At 34.9% G+C, this 21,034-nt stretch overlaps 1 protein-coding gene across 1 annotated transcript; it reads left to right on the forward strand.

The window, feature by feature from the left end:
* The first annotated feature begins 923 nt into the window (after positions 1–923).
* LOC111504103 (glucose dehydrogenase [FAD, quinone]) lies at positions 924–20,394 on the forward strand. Its single transcript, XM_074172040.1, has 6 exons — positions 924–1,321; positions 5,178–5,226; positions 10,678–10,811; positions 12,939–13,154; positions 13,706–14,548; positions 19,730–20,394. Exons 1-6 carry the CDS (start codon positions 1,198–1,200, stop codon positions 20,368–20,370), a joined length of 2,007 nt encoding a protein of 668 aa, XP_074028141.1. The 5' UTR covers positions 924–1,197; the 3' UTR covers positions 20,371–20,394.
* Positions 20,395–21,034: the final 640 nt, after the last annotated feature.

The raw sequence follows: 21,034 nt of genomic DNA on the forward strand, positions 1-21,034 counted from the left end.
ATCAGATTTGTCTTGGTCCATTCGTCATCTTGGTCTTCAATATCCTGGTCTATAACATCCAAAACTTGTAGTTCAGCAAGTAGTGATTTCATACGGAACTTCCAGACGCTATAACGTTCTCCATTGAATGGTTGAATGTTTCGTTTATTATTTTTGATACCCAATTTATTTACATAGATCAGATTCACAAGAATGTAGGTTCACTTTTGATTTTGTTTTACGTGCACTTGGCCCATAATCTGTTAGGTAGGATAGGGCATCAAATTAAAACGACCAGTTTAAAGAGACTCACCTATATCCAGTTCTCTAGGTTTCCATTATGCAGTTATATTAGAATAAAATGATGAGCTAGAATACAGAGTCGTTCCTTATCAATTTTTTATTGATAAACCCAATGAAACACTGGCACAAGTCTATAATATCTAAGGGGGCTTCTCTGAAGGGTACGAAATGAAAATTGATGAATGATAAGACTTTTTTGAGAAAAATGACAATTCATCTGATTTTTTGAGCAGACCTCTGAGATATTGCTTTTAAATAAAAAAGAAATAAAACGATCACAGGTGATACGTGGGAGAAAATAATTTTTTTTCATCGAACGATTTCCACGTGAACAGATTGTAATATCATCCAGACCGTCAGACGAATGAGAGTTGGAGAAAAAAAATCTTCGAAGCTGTGAATCTATTAGTGAACAGGATTTTGTCACAGAAAAATGATAATTTTCGTAAAATGTAGGGTGTTTCCAGAGGCTCCAATAAATTCAATGCATCGCCAGAACACTTCGTGACACGACTATCGTCAAACTTAAACTTAATAATATGTTATTAAATTTTTTTCTGGTTGTTCGTACAAATCTCGTAAAGTACTGAACATTCTGAATTGGGTCTAAACAGAATGCGAAACACACAGTATAAATTTCGTTGAAGCTTGATCGGTAACGTCTTAAGCGAACAAAAATTTTTTTCTGTATTTTCCGCGGTTTTCATTATCTATTTCAGCTTTGTTTCGGGCCATTATCCGTGACTGATTGTTAGAGATAGTTGCAATACAGATGCATTTTACCCTTTCGTTCAATCATTTCTTCGCCTCTGTCATAGTAGACCTGAATGTCGTTGTTAAATAATCTAGATTAGTTTTGATATAAACCTTCGAGAGTAAATAGGAATTTCAAATTCGTGTTAACAGTTGTTGAAAATGTACAAAATTAAAAACGTTACCGTGCAGCTCTTTTTGATAATTGGAATTACTGGAGTGAACAGTGCTGACTACTGGTTTCAACAATGGGATAAAGTTTTCGACGAATTGGATTCGTTTTTAGGTGAATATAATAATGATAATAATAATTGATAACAAACGTCTTTATTACTATAACCACACATTTTTTTACATTCGTGAAGTTATAGCAAAAGGCGTAGTTCAATTTTTACAGCTATGCAAATAAATGCCAAACTGTTCTTCCACTTGAACTAAATAAGTATCTGTATGGGTATTAAAGTAGCACAGAATTAACATAAGTATATGAATAAATGAATAAAGATCAGTGACTGGCGATTTAGCTAAAAAATATTATGATACAGAACTAAGCAAACAATCTGTTATTTGAAGAGAATAAATAATAGAAGGAAAAATAAAATAGAATGGAGGAATGGTGAAAGGTTCATCATGTTATGGATTTTGAAAAATATCAATTTGATTTTTAGTCCAGTCATTATAGTAAGTTCACCTCGGAATTCGAGATACCCAGCTGTAAGTCTGTAAATACTTGTATATTGACACCCTAAAAGTTGTCTCAAAACCTACATATGGTAGGGTGTAAGCAACTATTAAATTTCAAGGTCAAAGGTCACAAAAATCGTTTTTTTTGCGCTTTTTTGGAATTATCTCATTTCCTATGGGTTTTTTGCTATTTGTTTTTATTATCAATATTGTAGAATACAAAATTCTCTACAAATTTTGTTTGAAAACATTTTTTATACGGTGAACCGTTTTCGAGATAGAGGGCGGAGAGTACGCGGTCACCGCATCACTTCAGATCAACCGGTGCCTCCGGTCGAAAACGCGCCATATATAGTTGATGAACTATTGATAAATCAATGATTATAAATATTTGTCAATTTTTATTATATTTTATCATTTTTTTCCTAATTTATCTACTTTTTATTCAGTATTAATTTATTTAAAAACACTTACCTGCCCATGTAATTGCAGAATTGTTAATGAAAATATAGGAATTATATTTGAATTTTAACCTAATTAATATTTATAACTTCTTACATGATGAAATAAAAAAAAAACAAATAAATTATGAATTAATCTTTTTATTAAAAAATATCATTGAATACATTTATTTTTATTGAAAGTAAAGAAATGGAATAAAGGGTATAAAAACTACAATTTATAATTTTAATCATCTTCTTCCTCTTCATCGTCGTCTTCTGGATGATGGCAATTTTCAAACTGGTCTTCATTATCGTCTTCAACGACATTTGTTTCAAGTTCTTCCATGATTTCGGGGTCAAAGGTTCCATCTTCGTTAATGTCGCTCTGATATGGTAGATCATTGAGACAAGCTTGCCCATTACATTGGCCACAAGCTAAAGAGCATTGCAAGCCCGCTTTTCTGCATCCGCATCGCGAACCACAATCACTCTTGCAGTTGCAGAAAATTGTATTTAGTAAATCTTCTGGAGCAGGTGGTAAAATTGTCATGATAGGCTCCAGAAAATCGTTTCGCATTGCCCAACCCCATACCTGGGGTTCCAAATCATGTCCTAACCAAGTTTGAACTTGATAATATACACGGTTGAAATGTTGATGAGCAGCTGCACTTGTTGGTGGAATATTTGAAAGCTGCACAGGTTTATTAAGTTTTGTAGACTTGACGTAATGCATATAACGAAGATGATCGAGACTTTTCACAGTTTTCGGAGCATTATAGACTGCTCTCTGGGACGAACAATTTTCTTCCTCAAATGCTGCAGCTAGTTCATCCAAATTTGTCAGTTTCCCAAAAACTTTTGAAAATGATTTTTTTCCGTTTTTAAAAAGCGCAGAAGTTGTGTCACAGCCACTTAATGCGTGCAGAAATAAAATATGTTTTTTAAAATGAGGATAATTATCAAAACTTTTAGTCGAGTATATCTCCGTTTTTACATTACCTTTCCCAACTTTTTTAAAGAAAATTTCTTGTTCGTAAGACAGTGTACGCCCAATTGAAATGACAAGTAAATCAATATCTTGTCCTATTATAACTGCAGTTTTTTAGACTTTGATTCTTCAATTGCAGTTTCAACAATAAGAACATCCGCATCATCTCTGGCTTGTTTAGTAGTAATATTTGCAGCTTGTAATTTTTCAAGTAACATATTAATGAACTTATCTTTGTTATTTCGATTTGATAAGAATTTTTCTTGAGTAACTGGTACAACCATTGTTTCATCGAAACAAACTTCATACGTTTTTCAAAGTGCAGCAGGTCTTCTCTGCTGCTCCATAGCTTTTACGTTCTTACTGTAGTCTGAATATCCGTCAGATACAACAATTATTTTGGAACTGTAATGCCTTTGTAAATAATTCATGTATTTATCAAAAATAATAGAAAAAGTATCTTCTCTGCTCCATACAATATGAATAGATATAGATTTAATGCATGAAGAAAATGAAAAAATATAATATAATAGTTAATAAAAATTGACAAATATTTATAATCATTGATTTATCGATAGTTCATCAACTATATATGGCGCGTTTTCGACCGGAGGCACCGGTTGACCTGAAGTGATGCTGTGACCGCGTGCTCTCCGCCCTCTATCTCGAAAACGGTTCACCGTATAAAAAAATTTTCTAAACAAAATTTGTAGAGAATTTTGTATTCTACAATATTGATAATAAATACAAATAGCAAAAAACCCATAGGAAATGAGATATTTCCAAAAAAAGCGCAAAAAACCGATTTTTGTGACCTTTGACCTTGAAATTTAATAGTTGCTTACACCCTACCATATGTAGGTTTTGAGACAACTTTTAGGGTGTCAATATACAAGTATTTACAGACTTATAGCTGGTTATCTCGAATTCCGAGATTCTTACCTAATTTAAGCTTAAATGACTGGATTATTTAAATTGAGAGGGTAGTAATTTTTTCAAACTTCAGGAATAGCATTGAATACATTTCATATCTGGTAACTGAAAGAGCGTTTGAATAGCTGGGCTGTGAAAATGGGAGGTGTTGAAGACCCTTAGAACCTGATGTTAATATTATGAACATCGGTTCGAAACGTCACTTTTCTGTGTAGTTACGAAGGGACTTCATATAAGAGAATCTTATGATAGAAACAGGCAGCATGCACTTTTCTCCTATTTACATATCGAGCCATCCACCTTTCTTGAGCATGTGAGATATTCTTTTTCTTATTCGAATTCCATATATGAGTCTCAAACAAGAATTCTGGAGTTTCTGAATCTTTCTTTCAAAATGACCCATGAAGAGTATCTGCAAAATCAATTATATTGATAGGCAGTGCCTATTACCATATATCAGTTTGAGGGGGAGGCTCGTTGAATGAGTTTGTTGGTGTGTTCTTCAAACTTCATTTGATTGAAAAGAGAAGGTTGAAAAGGTATTTCTTATTACGACAGTTCCTATTCAACATGATAATGAGATACGGTTCCAGATTTCCTGCTAATATGTTTTGAAAATTAAACTATTGAACGTTTCCTAATCAGATGTGTTATGTTTTCCCAGAAAACTTGTGCTTCATACTGAATATCTGGAATCATAGAAAGAACCCCCAGAAATAAGAAATATTTACAATATGCTGAATGAATTATTCAATTTTGAGATAAAAGTTACTTCAAGTTTTGAAACCATGTTGGTATAAAACTAATATGATGGTAAGTAATTCTTATTTATCAACATCATCGAATATCTGTATGGATATAATCTTAATAAGCTAATATTTCAATACTCTTTCCAAAGTTGAGGAAGTAATGAACTGATATTTCCAGTATGTGCATGGTTCTATGAAATTATGGAAAAGATAAAGACTCCATTTGAAAACGTAATTGAACAGGTTGGTTTCTAGGGAATTCCCAAACCTCTTGAATAACACATGAACAGTGGGTTTTCCCCAAGCTACACCGACAATTATTTAATTGAAAATATTTATTCACAGATAAACCAACAGAATTCCAATTCCCAAGACCGGATAATAACTTTGATGGGTGAGTTCATTGCATATTTTACAAATTATTTGAATGAATTATGAAAATAAAAAACTGGAAAGAACCATGGCAGTTATCTCTTTATACAGGGCTATTCAAATTCGTTTCTGTACATGGGATCTTGTGAACGATAAGAGAAAGAGTGTCGTTTAAATTGTGGCAAAGTTGTGTATTTTAGCGACCTATTCAATGATGTAAAGAAATCAAATAAAGACCTTTTGGTTCTGGAGATATACAAGAAAAACCAACAAATCCCAAATTATTTTTGTGCCTTCATCTTCTTTATTCGCAGACATATTGAAAATCTGTCCACATTTTGCTATTGGCACTTGATGTGGGCTCTCAGAATATATCTATGAATCTTTTATACAGGGTGTCATCTGACACCCCCATCTTTGAATTTTCAAATACGGACCTGTATTTTTTGTTCGAATTATTGGATCTTAGACGTTCACTTCATACTGAGGAATTAAATTCAATTCTATATTTCGGGATGTTTCGGTAATATTCGATTATAATTGTGTGAATTATTCCCTTTTGAATTACGGCCCTGAAAATTGGTTGACTGAGTTGAATAAAAACATAATAGCACTTTCAGGTACCTATTCATATTTTTTCCATTGCTCTGAGCGTTTTCTACAATGAACTTCGAATAAGAAAATCTTTTATGATTATTTGAAACATATATGTATACATCAAAAATATATCGTATGTGTTTTAATAAGCAGGAAAAAAAAATTATAGCAATAATAACATCCGAAACGAACACTATAATTGTAATGAAAATTGAAATGCGGAAAAACAGATTTTTTTTTAAACAGATTTAGGTACACAAAAAAATTATTGGCGCAATAAATGTTCGAATTGGAGTCCTTCCATTTCGAGACATTTTTAAACTCGGTTTTTCATATTATTTATTGCCCTTAATATACTTAATATTTGGCAACAATGCAGCAAATCATTCAAAATCCTCAATCTCAATGTCCCCCATAGAAAATAGTCCAAAATAGTAAGATCTGGTGATCTTGCAGACCATCAAATTGTCCCATTATTTGTCTCAAAATGGAAGGACTCCAATTCGAACATTTATTGCACAATTAATTTTTTTGTGTATATACATTACTGACTTCATTAAAATTTTCATTATAATTATAGTGTTCGTTTCGGATGTTATTATTGCTACCATTTTTTTTCTGCTCATCAAAACACATATAATATATTTTTCTTGTAGATATGTTTCGGATAATCATAAAAGGTTTTCTTATTCGAAGTTCATTGTAGAAAACGCTCAGAGCAATGAAAAAAATATGAATAGGTACCTTAAAACGAAAAAAAACTCTACGGTACTTAGGGAGACGTGAAAGTTGCTATTGTGTTTTTATTCAACTCAGTCAACCAATTTCCAGGGCCGTAATTTAAAAGGGAATAATTCACACAATTATAATCGAATATTACCGAAAAATCCAGAAATATAGAATTGAATTCAATTTCTCAGTATGAAATGAACGTCTTCGATCCAAAAACTACAACAAAAATTACAGGTCCGTATTAAAAAATTGAACGATGGGGGTGGCCCAAATCAGATGACACCATGTATAAAAGATTCATTGATATATTCTGAGAGCTCACATCAAGTGACTATGGCAAAATGTGAACAGATTTTCAATATGTCTGCGAATGAAGGAGATATAGGCAAAAAAATAATTTGGTATTTTTTGGTTTTTCCTGTATATCTCCAGAACCAAAAGAGCTATATTCAATTTATTGACATCATTGAATAGGTCTCTAAAATACGCAACTTTGCCATAATTTAACCGACATTCTATCTCTTATCTTTACGAGATCCCCATGTACAGAAACGAATTTGAATAGCCCTGTATAATACAACTGTAAAGTAAACTCCGAATTTCTTATATTGTTCGAATATTCAGTTTCATTTTCAGCTTTTTCTCTAAAATTAGTGGAACCTGAGAAGAATACTTGTTTTCCGAGCTCCATATCACGATTAATATTCATTCTACTGTGTTTTGAGGTATACATTAATGCTGTTAATTTTTTTCAAATTTGAATTTTTTTGCCTCTCTTCAGTTCAAATTGAACCATAGTGCTGCCAAAACAACCTAAAACATTCACCAGGCATTTGCCAATGATAATGTTAATGAACGCACTGTAGATTTTAGCATCTGGTGGAGAGTGACCCATCACAAAGGGTGCGTGGAATAGCGGAAGAACTGGTCGTCAGCCACCATGCAGTTTCTGATGATTCAAAACGTATTGGAAAGATCAACAAGCTTGAAAAGTGGGTGCCCCACGATATGAACGATCGATAGAAATTGTCACGTTTCGATGTCTATTCTTCTTTGCTTTGGCGATCCTCTAAAACGATCCTTTTTTGGATTCGATCGTCACGTGTGATGAATAGCAGTAGACAATTTAAGTAGCTGTTGAATATCTATGAGCCACCCAGACACTTCTCAGAGGCGAAAACCCACTAAGAAAGACTATGGTTACTGTATGGTGGTGAGCGGCTGGTGTGATTCACTATGATTTTCTGCAACCGGGCCAAACTATAACAGCAGAATTCTATTATGAGGAGCGGGTTAGCTGTCCTTGTTCATTTTTCACTGCCTGAACCACTGTGCATGCTGTTTTTGGCGAGTGCATTGGCTTGGGATGTGGGGGTTGATGCCTGCTTCCACATAGCCCCGCTGGATACGTAAATGACAGAATCACTTGTGGTTCTGTTATTCCCTAGCTGAAATGCGTCCCATCGATGGCTCAATCCTAAGGTGTGTGTATCCGTGCAGAGAGGATGAATGACACAGAGCCTATCAGCTGTCTCTACGGAACCTTCGAAATACCAGACGCCCTCTTGTCGTAGCATCGCCTTGCCACGGTAATGCGGGGCTCTGCCGTGATTGACCTTCTTCCCATTTCATGGACGTTGAGTCTACAGAGGAGATGGATGTCGAGTTTACGACTCCAACTGATCTCCCTATAAATTTAGATCAGGAGCGAGTCTACAGAGGGGATGGATGTCGAGCTTACGACTCCAACTAACTTCCCTGTAAATTCAGATCTGGAGCGACAGCTTCTCAACTCTCTAACTCCTGATCCAGGAAACGACTAAGTCGTCTCCTCACGAACGGGGTACCTTATGAATTTGTCTCAGGTGGAGGAACAAACCCCCCATGAGCAGGTTAGCAAACGTTTGCGCCCAAGTGATGATTCTCCAAAACCAGAGGCGAAACAGCCCTGCACGGTTGAATCTGAGGCATCGTCAGGTGTAGCTGACGTGCAAAACCCATATATGGAAAGGTTGTCCCGAGTATCAAGGTGGGAATCTTGCATCTTGACTATCCGACTACCTCATTTACGATGAAACAGCAGAGCATATACTTTGTGCCTACCCCGCTGGGGACCATATCAGGTTTTTAGAGTTCGGCAGAGCCGTAATCTTTCCATCCGACCTGAAATACCACTCACCGTACAAACTAATCGGCTTCGTTGAGAAGCTAGGTTTATTTGGTAGAGTATGAATAGGTGTGAGCCACAATAAACCCCTGCGGGTTGCGGTGAAGGGTCGACTAGACCCACTCACCTTGGACCTAACTTAACCTATTATGAGGAAGTCGACGAAATATACTGACAATTGCGTCAGCAGCAGCCAGCACTGGCCAACAGGAAATGTCCGATCCTGTTCAACGACAATACTCGTCCGCACGTTTTACAAATCCGAAAATTTAACGAATTGAGTCTTGAAGTTCTGCTTCAACCACAATACTCTCCAGAGCTCTCGCCAATTGGCTACCATCTTTTGAAGCACTTTGATCGGTAGAACCTTCAACAACCTGGACCAGGCAAAAAAAAACGGCCTTCATTAACTTCATCGAATCCCGATCACACAATGTTGATGCTGACGGAGTTATTCGACTTGTTTTACGTTGACAAAAGTGCACTGAGATATCACAGTTTGAAGTAGACTCATAAAAACAAAGAAATCTTTTGAAACAAACTGATATTTAAATGTGATAACAATGGTAAAACCCTTGATATTTGGGCGTTTCAAATAATATTCACACCCATTAAATATGAATAATGATGAATAAAAAAACCAGCGTGGATAGTAAAATGTAAAAAAAACGACAATCCGTTGTTTCATAACTTACATATATTGTACCTATATAAAATGGATGCTTAATTTTTTTTGTTATTCCAGAAATGCATTAGGAACAATTCTTGTTGAAAAAAATAGAACAATAAAATATGCTCAGAAATGAAAAATATAAATACACGTTGAATAAAATGTGTTTTCGAATATCCTGAGTATTTTTATTTCTGAATGGCAGAAGTTATTGATATTGTTCAAATCGTCATTTTAATTTGTTTCAAATCGTCACATTAGAGATTTTATTTGCTTTCCAGTTATTGATGTAAATAACGATTTCTGGAGAAAAATGTGTCTTGCATAAATATGATATCCTTCTCTCTGAAATATAATTAATTTTAGTGGTCTTTCGTATTCATTTTGTATATTTGTGCTGTAAGTTTTTCCCCGATGGTTCACCAGTAATTGACTACACTGAACAATACTCAAAAATCACATCCTATTCACATGTGCCAACTTCGTTCCAAATAGAATAATTTGCTCTCCTCGAATGTTTCGTTTTCAACAGTCCTTTTAGCTACACTCAATGTAGAAATATACAACATAATTCTAATGTTCATAATTAAAGACGGTAGCATTTTTCTCATTACATCTATAGCGGCAGCCAACATCGTACATTCACGCGCTCTTAGCTACGTCACAATTGGTTTAAAGCTACCAGTGGCGGCCAGCGTTATTTTCTTTAGGGTATGATTTACAACAGTACATTCAATGAACAATTTGCTACAAACAAATACATTTTCCCACTCCATTTTTTCAATTGTGAGAAAATGAAGAAAAATAACCATGTATCTTTTCAAAAATTACAACTGGAACATTTTGCGTAGATAATGATAATGAAGAAACTGATCTATATCTATTAAAAACTCTTTTCCACTAATGGTGCTTGCTAATCAAGTTGACACCATCAGCAGAGTCACACACCAGACATGAGAGTCTATCTGAAGTAACTTCTCTCTAAACGTGTAGGTACTATTATAATTGAAACCCTTTATAAACATTCTCAATTCTTTTTTGTTAATTCATTATAACTTTTGTGAAAAGGCATATTTGAATTGATTTAGAGCAAAATAGAAGAAAAGGGATTAACTGGTATTTGTTGGTTATATTTCGATATTATAATATCATTACAACAATATTGTTGTTCTAACAATATACCTGTATATGACAAATAAGAGGTATATTGAATATTTAAGATACTTTTGAACAGTATTACTTTGAATACCAATTACTTTTCATCCCTAGAATCTATAACTGCAATTGACCATTCTTATATATTTCAGATTCCAGAATCAATACAGTGAAGATGTTCAATTTTTGACCAATGTCATAAATCAAGTGCGGGAACAAGCACAGATTTTTGAGTTACCGACGAATGCCCAAGAATATAGACCATTCAATGAATACTTTGTGACAGGTATGATGGAAAAAGTGAAACAGATAGTTATATGCTATGTATATTTATCATCATCGTGACAAGAGCAGATGTGTGTCTTTTGATGACATAGAGTGATGTGATAAATGAATAGGTGCTCAATGTTATATTGTTATCCAAAACAGTGGAGATGAGGTGATATGGCAAGTATCTTGTCCCGTAACTCAAGAGTACATCATTGAGGACGAAATAAAATTCAATTTGAATCCATTTCCATCTATTATGTTGTGTAGCTTTTCAATGAACAATATCTGCGTCAATATCATAACAAATGTTTGGAGCATGTTCAATAAGAATGCCAATTCCATGTAATTCAATATTTATGTGGAAGTAGTTGTTTTGAGAGGGTTCATTTCAGTTTTTACTTGAAGAAACTTCGTGCATGATCTGTACATTTTTGCAAAGATTTTATTTAGAAGTGAATTTCTTTCTTCCTTTTTTTTTTGGAGGTTTACCACATTTCTTATTTAACGATGGAGAAATAGAAAGCTATAATGTTTCTTTTCCAAAAACTAATCTCTTTTAAAAATGTTTCCTTTTCAATTCAAATAGAAATCCTATATTTGGAATTAAATCCATTAATTATAAGAGAGTTTACGAACTATCATCTTGACAAGATCATAATTGCCTCTTTTGGTAACATTAAGTCGTAATCATATAAAAAACGCGTGACATTGTCAAAGTTCAAAAAGACATTGATAAGGAGTTGAAGACACTTGTTTTCAATCCAAAATTACGAGTTGTAGACCAATGAGAATTTAAGTGAATCTTCTATCAATAACCCTTTCATGTATTTCGTTGTGTAGCGTTATTATGAAAGGAATCTGTTTCAATTTCATGAAGAATATTTGAATAGTTTTATTTGAATATTGGAATAGGAATGAGTGATTTTCGTGTTTATATTAAAGTTGTTATTTCACCTTGTATCTGTTTCTTTATATTTTTGCTAAGAATTCGCTTTGAAATTAACTCCATTCTTTCTTTATTCGAGAGTACCATATTTTTGTTTGAAGATGATGAAGTAGAAACGCTTTTCCCCAATTACTTGTTGTATCTTAATAATTTATGATTATGATAATACACTAATTGTTATGACACTTGTAGTTGCCTGGTTGCTACCTAATTATGTATCACTATTTACAAATCTCATTCCACATATTTTGATGTTTGACCAGATTTGAAAGCTACTTTCATATTGTATTTCCGGAAAATTTCCTAGCCTATTAAAATACTTTGGTTCAGAACCAGAAATATAGATAACTTTCAGTGGTTATCTTCTTAAAAAACCGATGATTTACTAAGATACTATACATTTTCGATACCTAACCAACTTATCCATATCTGCCACTTTCTCTGATAACATATATTTCCTTGATAAATTTTTTACGTCATATCTGTCTCTGCTTGAAGGAAACCTGGCAAAACTATGGAGAAGAAATTATGGACCTACCTGTTTTTGGTGTTTATGAGTATTCAATTCGTAAACTTACTATTTCAAAGCATCTTGTTGAGCCTTCTACCTTACTTTCATTCGTGTCAATAATGGCAAATGCATCATTCACGTGGCGTATCAATGTTCGTGGAAAGAGATCTATTTCATATCTTTCAAATCTGCTGATGAGCATATTATCCATAAAGGGTTGCCCATTGCTGTGCTCTGCTACTGTCTGAAGAAACAGTTCCTTGAACTGGAAGCAATTCTGTTTCAAACAAATTTGTGTAAACTGGATGTACTACAACATTATATCACTAGATGGCATATTGATCTAGATGTCTTGAGTACACTCAATAGTTTCTATTAAAGGGACACTCACTATCAACGAAGATATGTCAGATATTAGTAATATCTGTCCATTTTGCAGTTTTACCTCTTTGATTTTCACGATAATTTTTAATGAATTATTGACGCTTAGACTAGGTTTCATAGGGGATCCTGTAAATTATCCAGAATAGGTCACACAGATTTGCCAGATTATATATTTTAGGTATTGTAGGACTTAGGATTAGAAACCTGCAATCAGATTCATACCAAATTCATGACATATTGAATTGGTTTGTCAAAAGTCCAAAGAACATGAATTAGGAGTAATAATTTTCAAACCTTGACAGAATTGGAGTCCTACGACTTCATCATAATTGGTGCTGGACCTGGAGGAAGTATTTTGGCGAATAGATTAACAGAAGTACCGGAATGGAATGTGCTCCTGATCGAAGCAGGCGGATTGCCTGATAATGTAACTGACATACCAAATATGTACTTTGAAGTAGAGTACACACAACATAATTGGGGATTCCTTAGCACACCACAAAGTACGGCATGTCTGGGTGAGTATTGATGCACGTTTATTTTCAAAGAATATGAGAGGTAATACGATTATTTTTTCTTGAAGCGAGGTTGTTCATATTCTCAGCTAGGTTTGAGTATTGACTCTCTGAAAAATGGTTGTGATTGTAAGTCATTTAATGTTCCTTGATACTAAATATTATACCATGCTTCGAAAACATTATATCTTGTACATTCTTTATTTTTATTAACAACTGCGATTGTCACACATTTTCCATACCGAATAGTATTGCAGGTGTCCTGGTGATTATCAGCAGTAATTATTTTAGATAACCTCTGTAATTTAGGCCCCAGCAACTCCAACAATCAATTTTCGTTGGCAACTTCACATCGTATCAGTATCTCACCAGGCGATGTCAGGTGGTTCCAGTAGCTACCACTTACCCTGCCCTGACTTTACAGCTCGAAGCTATTCGTTGTTTTTATTCATATTTCATTTTATTCCCTCTTTGTTCTATTGTTTGAAGTTTAATCTTTGAATACATGTGTGAAATTCCTGAGAAGTTTAACTGAAAATATCAATCCTTCATAGGTATGACAGATCGAATATGCCCATTGGCCAGAGGAAGAGGTTTGGGAGGTACTACTCTCATTAATGGCTTAGTATATGCAAGAGGCTCAAGCATAGACTTCGACAGATGGTCTGAACAAGTTGGAGATTCAAGATGGTCTTACTCGAGTGTTCTTCCCATTTTCAAGAGAACCGAGAGATTCGTCCACAGGGATAAGGAAGCGCCAATCTATGAGCCAATTCACGGTCGCAATGGCTTCTTCAATGTGGAACATCATCTCCCAAGGAGTCCTCAACTCAATGCTTGGTTGAACGCACACAAAGAACTAGGATATCCCATCGCTGATTACAATGCGGGAACTGGGCTAGGAGCGGCACACGCACAGTTGAACACCAGAAACGGTAGGACTGAGGACGCTGGAACTAGTTTTCTATTCCCTATCTTGAGCAGACCGAATTTAAAAATCCTCCTCAACAGCTATGTCACCAAAATCCTGATTGATAAAAACAAAAGAGCCTACGGAGTTGTTTTCACACACGAACATAAAGTATATGTTGTCAAAGCATCAAAGGAAATCATACTGAGCGCAGGAGCTTTTCAAACCCCCCAAATACTTATGTTGTCTGGGATTGGTCCTAGAAATCATTTAGAGACACTCGATATACCTGTAAAAATGGATTTGGAAGTTGGCAGCTCTCTCATGGATCACGCCTGTTACTATGGTTTGAATTTTTGGACCAATTACACGGAACCCGTCCTTCCACTGGAACATTATGTTCAACAGTTCCTGCAAGGAGTTGGTCCGTTGGCTTCACCTGGGAATAACCATGGTGTAGCGTTTTATGAGTCACAATTTACGAGAGGTGAGTTTTACGAAAAGATTAACAATACTTTTCCTTGTTCCCTGTATTTGATCATCACGATGCATATTATTTGGAAATCCATGTTTTTTTTTCACTGAGTTTATATAATATCAAAAATATTTGGAACTATACTGATTATTTGGTCATCAATATTTGCTGTATGATTATCATAACAGAATTTCATAAGAGCTTTGCATTGAGATCCTAGATTGGAAAATGTTAAATAATCTTGATCTGTACGAGTGGATTGATGATTTGCCTGAGCTTTTTTTATCAATCATGAGTACTTTCAGCTCTTTGGTATACAATTTTGGATAAGTTGTTGGTTTACTTTATTTCTAGGAATGAAGTTTGCAAAAGAGTTTCCAATAATTTTGTAAACTGTCTCAACCATGTTATGTTTGAGACAGTTTACAAAATTTATAATTAGAAAAGAGGAGAGAAAACGGATGAAATATCGAGATTTTCTCTTCGAACTGCGCAAACTCTGTCAAGATGGTTGTTCTGATTATTATTGGAGTGGAATGATGCCCTCTCTACTTTTTCATCTTAAAATCATACCGACTTGCCGCACTAAGGCAGAAATCCTAGCCACACAGATGCAGAAGGCTGTCATTCTTGGCTCACTGCGCTTGCTCGGCGCACCCTCCCGAATGTATCGGGGCTTCGGGGGATAGGGCCCCGATACATTCGGGAGGGTGCGCCAGCATTATCAACGAATGATCACTCCCCACACCGTAGGGTGAGTGATCATTGGGTCATAATCGTTTATTATGCATAAAAATACATTTATACATAAAAGGAGAAGGGTTAGCCAAGGGCTATCTTCCACTCTTCCGAAAAATTATACAGTGAGTGTAGGAAAATAATTATTAAAATACTTATTTACTATTATAACAATGATAGAGAAGAGAAAGAAATAATAGATCATAAAGTTGCTAATGATTCTTAATATTCTTAACATTATTTTGGTCAATTTAACAATTTCATTACACTACCATACATTGAATTTTAAATTTTTTAAATTAGCACTGAGCAGTAAGCATCTGTGATTTTATTTCTTTCTTAAATTGATGAATATTATGATTTAAAAGTAGTAAAATTTCATTCAGATAAGAAGGGGCTATACCGGGTGTCCCACATTTTATGTGACAGGCAATATCTGGTTTGTTGAAGGAGATACACAAAAATGTTTCATACAAAAGTTTTAGGAGTTCATGAGAGCTATATTTTGATATAATTTTTAAATATACAGGGTGTTTGGTGTAGTTGCTACAGACCAAAATTCCATTTTTTAAAATAGAATGCCCTGTATATCACTACATATTCAGATGCTACGTTAAATTCTGATATCATTTCATGTTTGGTTTTTGAAATTCGGTTATATAGCGAATGTATGTCACATGCTCATGTAAAGACTATGGTTACGCCAAGATTTTTAGCACTGTCTATCCAGTCAATGTCTGCGTTATCGAGAGTGAGCCTAAAATTACACTGAGTTTCTACTATTTGCCTTTGAGACCCTATGCATAACGCTAAAGTTTTATTTGGATTGATTTTCAGTCAATGATTCACCGAGTATAGAAATGTTTTGTGCAACTTTCTGTATCGGTGTTATGAGAAGACAAATATAACTGTATATCACCTGCTTATAGATGTACTTGACAATGCCATAAGAAAGTGGGGTAATCAAAACTAAATACTGAAAACATCAAGGGTCCTAAAATACTTCTCTGCGGTATATATAAGTGATTTGAATTCAACTGATAGTACCAATTCGGTAGTAATGGCTTTATGATGAAAATTATTAGGTAATAGTAGGTCCCTGTCCTCCTGAACCTGAACAAAAGCATTTTGTGAAAATGTCATAAATCCAGTTATGAAATGGTTGGAAAATGGCCCAGAAATGTACCAGATACCGACGCACTGTATTGACTGAATTGATTACAGGTCATTGGTTTGCAAAAAACAATTCAAGTCCTTGCAATTTACTTGAATGAGTTTGCCATGTCGTGATGGAGTTAAAAACGCAACTTGGGTTATGAATAAAGGATGAGTAACCTATAACCTTCAAACAATTTGGTTTCTAGACAGTCATTGCCAGGACCGTGAAAAATATCGGCTAAGGTGTATCAACTTCCGAAATGAGTACAGATACATTAAATATTCACCTCGACATACACATTCAACAAGTGTTTTGTCCATCAAATTCTGCAGCCTAAGCTGCAGTAATAATATTCCAGCTATGAAGTGTTGACCTCTGTTGATATTTTATCTTCACGTTCTTTTTATTGTTGTTGAAGTTTAATGTAAGTTATTCATTATAACCTTGCACGAATTACTAAACAATTATGATAGGTAGAACTTCACTGGGAAATAATTGAATAACTCATCACAGTATTCATTCTCTATTTAAATAATTCATAGTCTTTTTCGACTTTCAGCTACCCTATGTATGTAACTCCAAATTCTCGTTTTTTTGCAAGTTTTCGAGTAGGTATGTTGCCAAAATTTGATGCAATGGATATACTCAGATCGACTTCATAGAGATTAGTACCTCATGACCCGTTAGATTTCCACTGATATAGAAGTATCATTACTGAATCGAATGAAAGTTTAAATGTTCCTTCTTTTGGCATAATATAGAACAAAACAACTACATGGAAGAGTATGTTAATCAGGAATTAGTCATTAAATATTGTGTTTATAGCTGAAAAACGTAAACTTTGGAATTATGGGTAGTCCATTGATCACGTCATATTTTCAGGTATCTTCTCAACCTTCCCCTCCCTCTTGAGATAGGCGGTGAGATTTCAGACTAATTCCCTTCCGCTACCCACGTAATGTGAATTTTTTTGGAACAAAGTGAAATTTTCAAGAATATTATTATGGCAAGATCAAAGTATGTGCTATATTCCAAGACTAACTCATTTACATTACACTTAGGACCTAAGTGTAATATTGTGAAATATTTAAAAAGTCAACGTGTTCAACCTTATATATATATATATATATATATATATATATATATATATATATATATATATATATATATATATATATATATATATATATATATATATTTCAATATTAAATTCTATAAAAAGGATTTGAAGCTTTATATCTTCTATAAATTATCTGCGAGCGCTTTCGACAGTTGGTAGTACTGTCATCTTCTAGGCACCCTTCAGTTTGAAGGGTTGCGGTTGAGGGTCGAATAGACCCACCCAGTTTGGATCTAACCTAACTCTCTGTGGCTCATCTGTTCACAAGAACATCCATGAAGGCTAGAGTCTGTTGGGTTTCTCGTGCCACTGTGAGTTGGATTTTTGGGTCATTATCCTAAATTTTCTATGAAAAAGTTTGCAATCTCTGGATTTAATGAACAGCCCATCACGGTACTATCCGATTGCTTGTAAAGAGCACCATCCCACTGTAAATAAGTTGATAATGTGCAATGAGTGAAGAGGGCGGATATGTCTGCTAGAAATATTTCGCTACTTAACCGTATCGTGTCCTTAATCGGAACCATCGTGTATGAGGAGACCACGTCGAAGCTCACTAGTATGCCTTCAGGACCTAGCCTAACTTCATATCTTACTATTTATATAATTGTACTGTTAGACAGGTAGTTGTGTAGACAAAAGTACTTAAGGTAATCAGTGTAAGGAAAATTCCGTGACGTCATTATAATATTATAATTTACCTATTATTCAATAAATGTTATTTGTAATAAAATATATAACGTATTCAAAAAACTGTTCATTGTGAGATTTCCACTAAACAGTTTTACAAAAAGGCAACTCGTGTTCCGCCATACAATGGCTTCTTCGGCCATGTCTTTACCTGTTAAGGTGTCTTTACCTTAACTAATAACAACATTTATGACCTGTTTTAAATGACCACCTTCAACGCAACGAAAATAAAATGAGCGGAAAAAACATTAACAATTAACGATTATTTTCTATATAGTTTGATTTCCATTAATTATATCTTCAACATTGATGACGAAAATCTTTTCAAAGATCATCTTCAAGACAGATAACCTCAAATAGTAATGCACCGTGAATAATCATCATTCATGTTCATGGCATGCATCACTTTACAATACATGTACGAGTATTTCATTTTGTTATGATCAACTGTCAATGAATGTTTGTAATCGAATGTCAAGCTCAATTTTGATTTCACTGTAAAATCGATAAACAGTTCACAAAGATCAGAACTAAATAATAAATACGAGTTAAGTATAACATTTACAGGGAGGAAAATAATTTGGAATTGAATTGTAATGGAACTGTGATCTATTGTAAACTGTGAGCTGGAGTTAGATAAAGAATATGAACGGTATCCGTCCTCGCTCTTATGAAGCCTTGTAATGGAAGAGTTACTACGTCTTCTAGATACAAAGTACTAGGCTACTCGGACCACTTAGCCTCTCCATTGTCCAGAGCAAATATAGTGAAGGGACGTATGTAGTAGGCCCTGAATATTATAACTAAATGATGGTGATGATGATTTCGTTGGGCTGAACATAAGCCCAACGATATCGACCATATTAGCATTCACCAAAACAGAGGGTCTAGGACTTCTGAAACTCCCATCACCAACCAAGTTGGTGATGCACACCACATTGTTTAAAATTATCATTAACTCATTCAATTGTTCCAAACGGATATCAATTTCATCAGAATCAACTAACAAGTCGTCCATATAGGCTATTTGATCGGAGCTTTTCGCCAAGAACTTTTCTGAGACACCCAATCAAGATGGTTATGAGCGTGCTCAGCTCAAATGAAAAACGTGAATATTTCCCTCTCATAAAAAATCATAAAAGCTATGGCACCTCCTGATCAGAATCTGTGATTATTCAGCTGTTAAAAATCGATGACTTTTCCGACCTTCATATCTGTTAAAAATCCTTTTTTGGTTCGATTAACAAAATCGGAAAATGGTAGATAACGAAAATAGATTGGGGTTACTCAAATCAGTTGATTTGACTGAATTAGATGATAGCTAATTATCTCAGCCGATGAGATAATGATAGCCGATATCTCCTCTTTTGAATGACCCCAATTATTCTCTCCCACTGATCTTCCCCCTACAAGATGGGCACTGAGCGAAATCAGTCGAATTCAGGCTCCAGCTCTCCCAGTATTATGAAATAATAATTATTTTCAGGCACTGGTTACCCAGACATAGAAATAATGTTCATTCCTTCAAATGCCACCACAGACCTTTCGCAGAGAGCTTTCAGATTGACTGATCAAACATATGAAGACGTTTGGGCGTACATCAACAGAATCCAGTCCTTCGTACTCTACATCATCTCACTTCACTCGGACTCTATCGGAACAGTAAGACTCGCAAGTAAGGATCCCTTCGAATATCCTATCATAGATAACAGGTTCCTTTCCGATCCTCACGGAAGAGACATAGAGAGAATTTACGAAGGTATCCAAATCATGCTGGACATAGCAAAAACCAGGGCAATGAAGAAACTTGGGACAACCATACAAGGCGGTCCTTTGAGAGCCTGTAGCAGGCACAAATATCTCACAAAAGCGTACTGGTATTGCGCTATTCGCCAAATGACGATGAACATTTACCATCCAGTGGGAACATGCCGAATGGGTCCGTACCCGGAACGAGGTGACGTTGTGGATCCCGAATGTAAGGTACATGGAGTGAAAGGCTTGCGTATTTCCGATGCCAGTGTTTTTCCGTTTCCTTTGGCTGGTCATCCGACAGCAGCAGTTGTGTTAGTGGGAGAGATGGTATCTGATTTTTTGAAGCAAGAGTATTTGTATGGTAGATATTGAGACTTGATTAAATATTTAAAGTAACTGTATCCATGATTACTCCTTCTGAAACCATATATTCCTCAAATTTCTGAATAAAGACCAAGTTTATTCTCAAGAATACTTGTTTTTGTTGAAGTTTTGAAATGTTTTCACAATCTTGAAGAAGAGTTGAAGGAGAATGACAAATGTACAAAAGAATATATAGAAAATAATTAACTATTGCAAAAATTTAGCACATGTAGTATTTATCTTTTTGGAGAAAACCGATGCCTGGGTTTTTATGACATTGAATTGAACTTGGTTGGTTTCACCCCAACTCGAAATCACTTCTAGATCCTCATCAAGATATGCAACCTCCTGCTGCCGATGGAGATGTGCATCCGTAGTCGATATCCTGGAATCCAAATGGAATGACGACACAAGTATGATCTTGTCAACAGAACAATATATTGGATTTTCCAATACGTCGTTGATATACAATAAAAAAAGTGTAATAGACAATATGGATTCCTGGTAAACACCAGCGTTGATGGTAACAGTATTCGAGAGATATCCATCGATGGTCATTTGCAGGGAACTTTTTTCAGGAAGTTGGAGAGGCATACACAAAAATGATCCTACAAGCCAATAGCATCGAAGTTTGAACACCAAACCCTCATGCTACACACGATCAAAGGCCTTA

This window comes from Leptinotarsa decemlineata, unplaced genomic scaffold (genome assembly GCF_025532065.1).
Source record: "Leptinotarsa decemlineata unplaced genomic scaffold, Ldec_3_MD MMD2_tig00000035_RagTag_RagTag, whole genome shotgun sequence".
NCBI classification, from domain to species: Eukaryota; Metazoa; Arthropoda; class Insecta; order Coleoptera; family Chrysomelidae; genus Leptinotarsa; species Leptinotarsa decemlineata.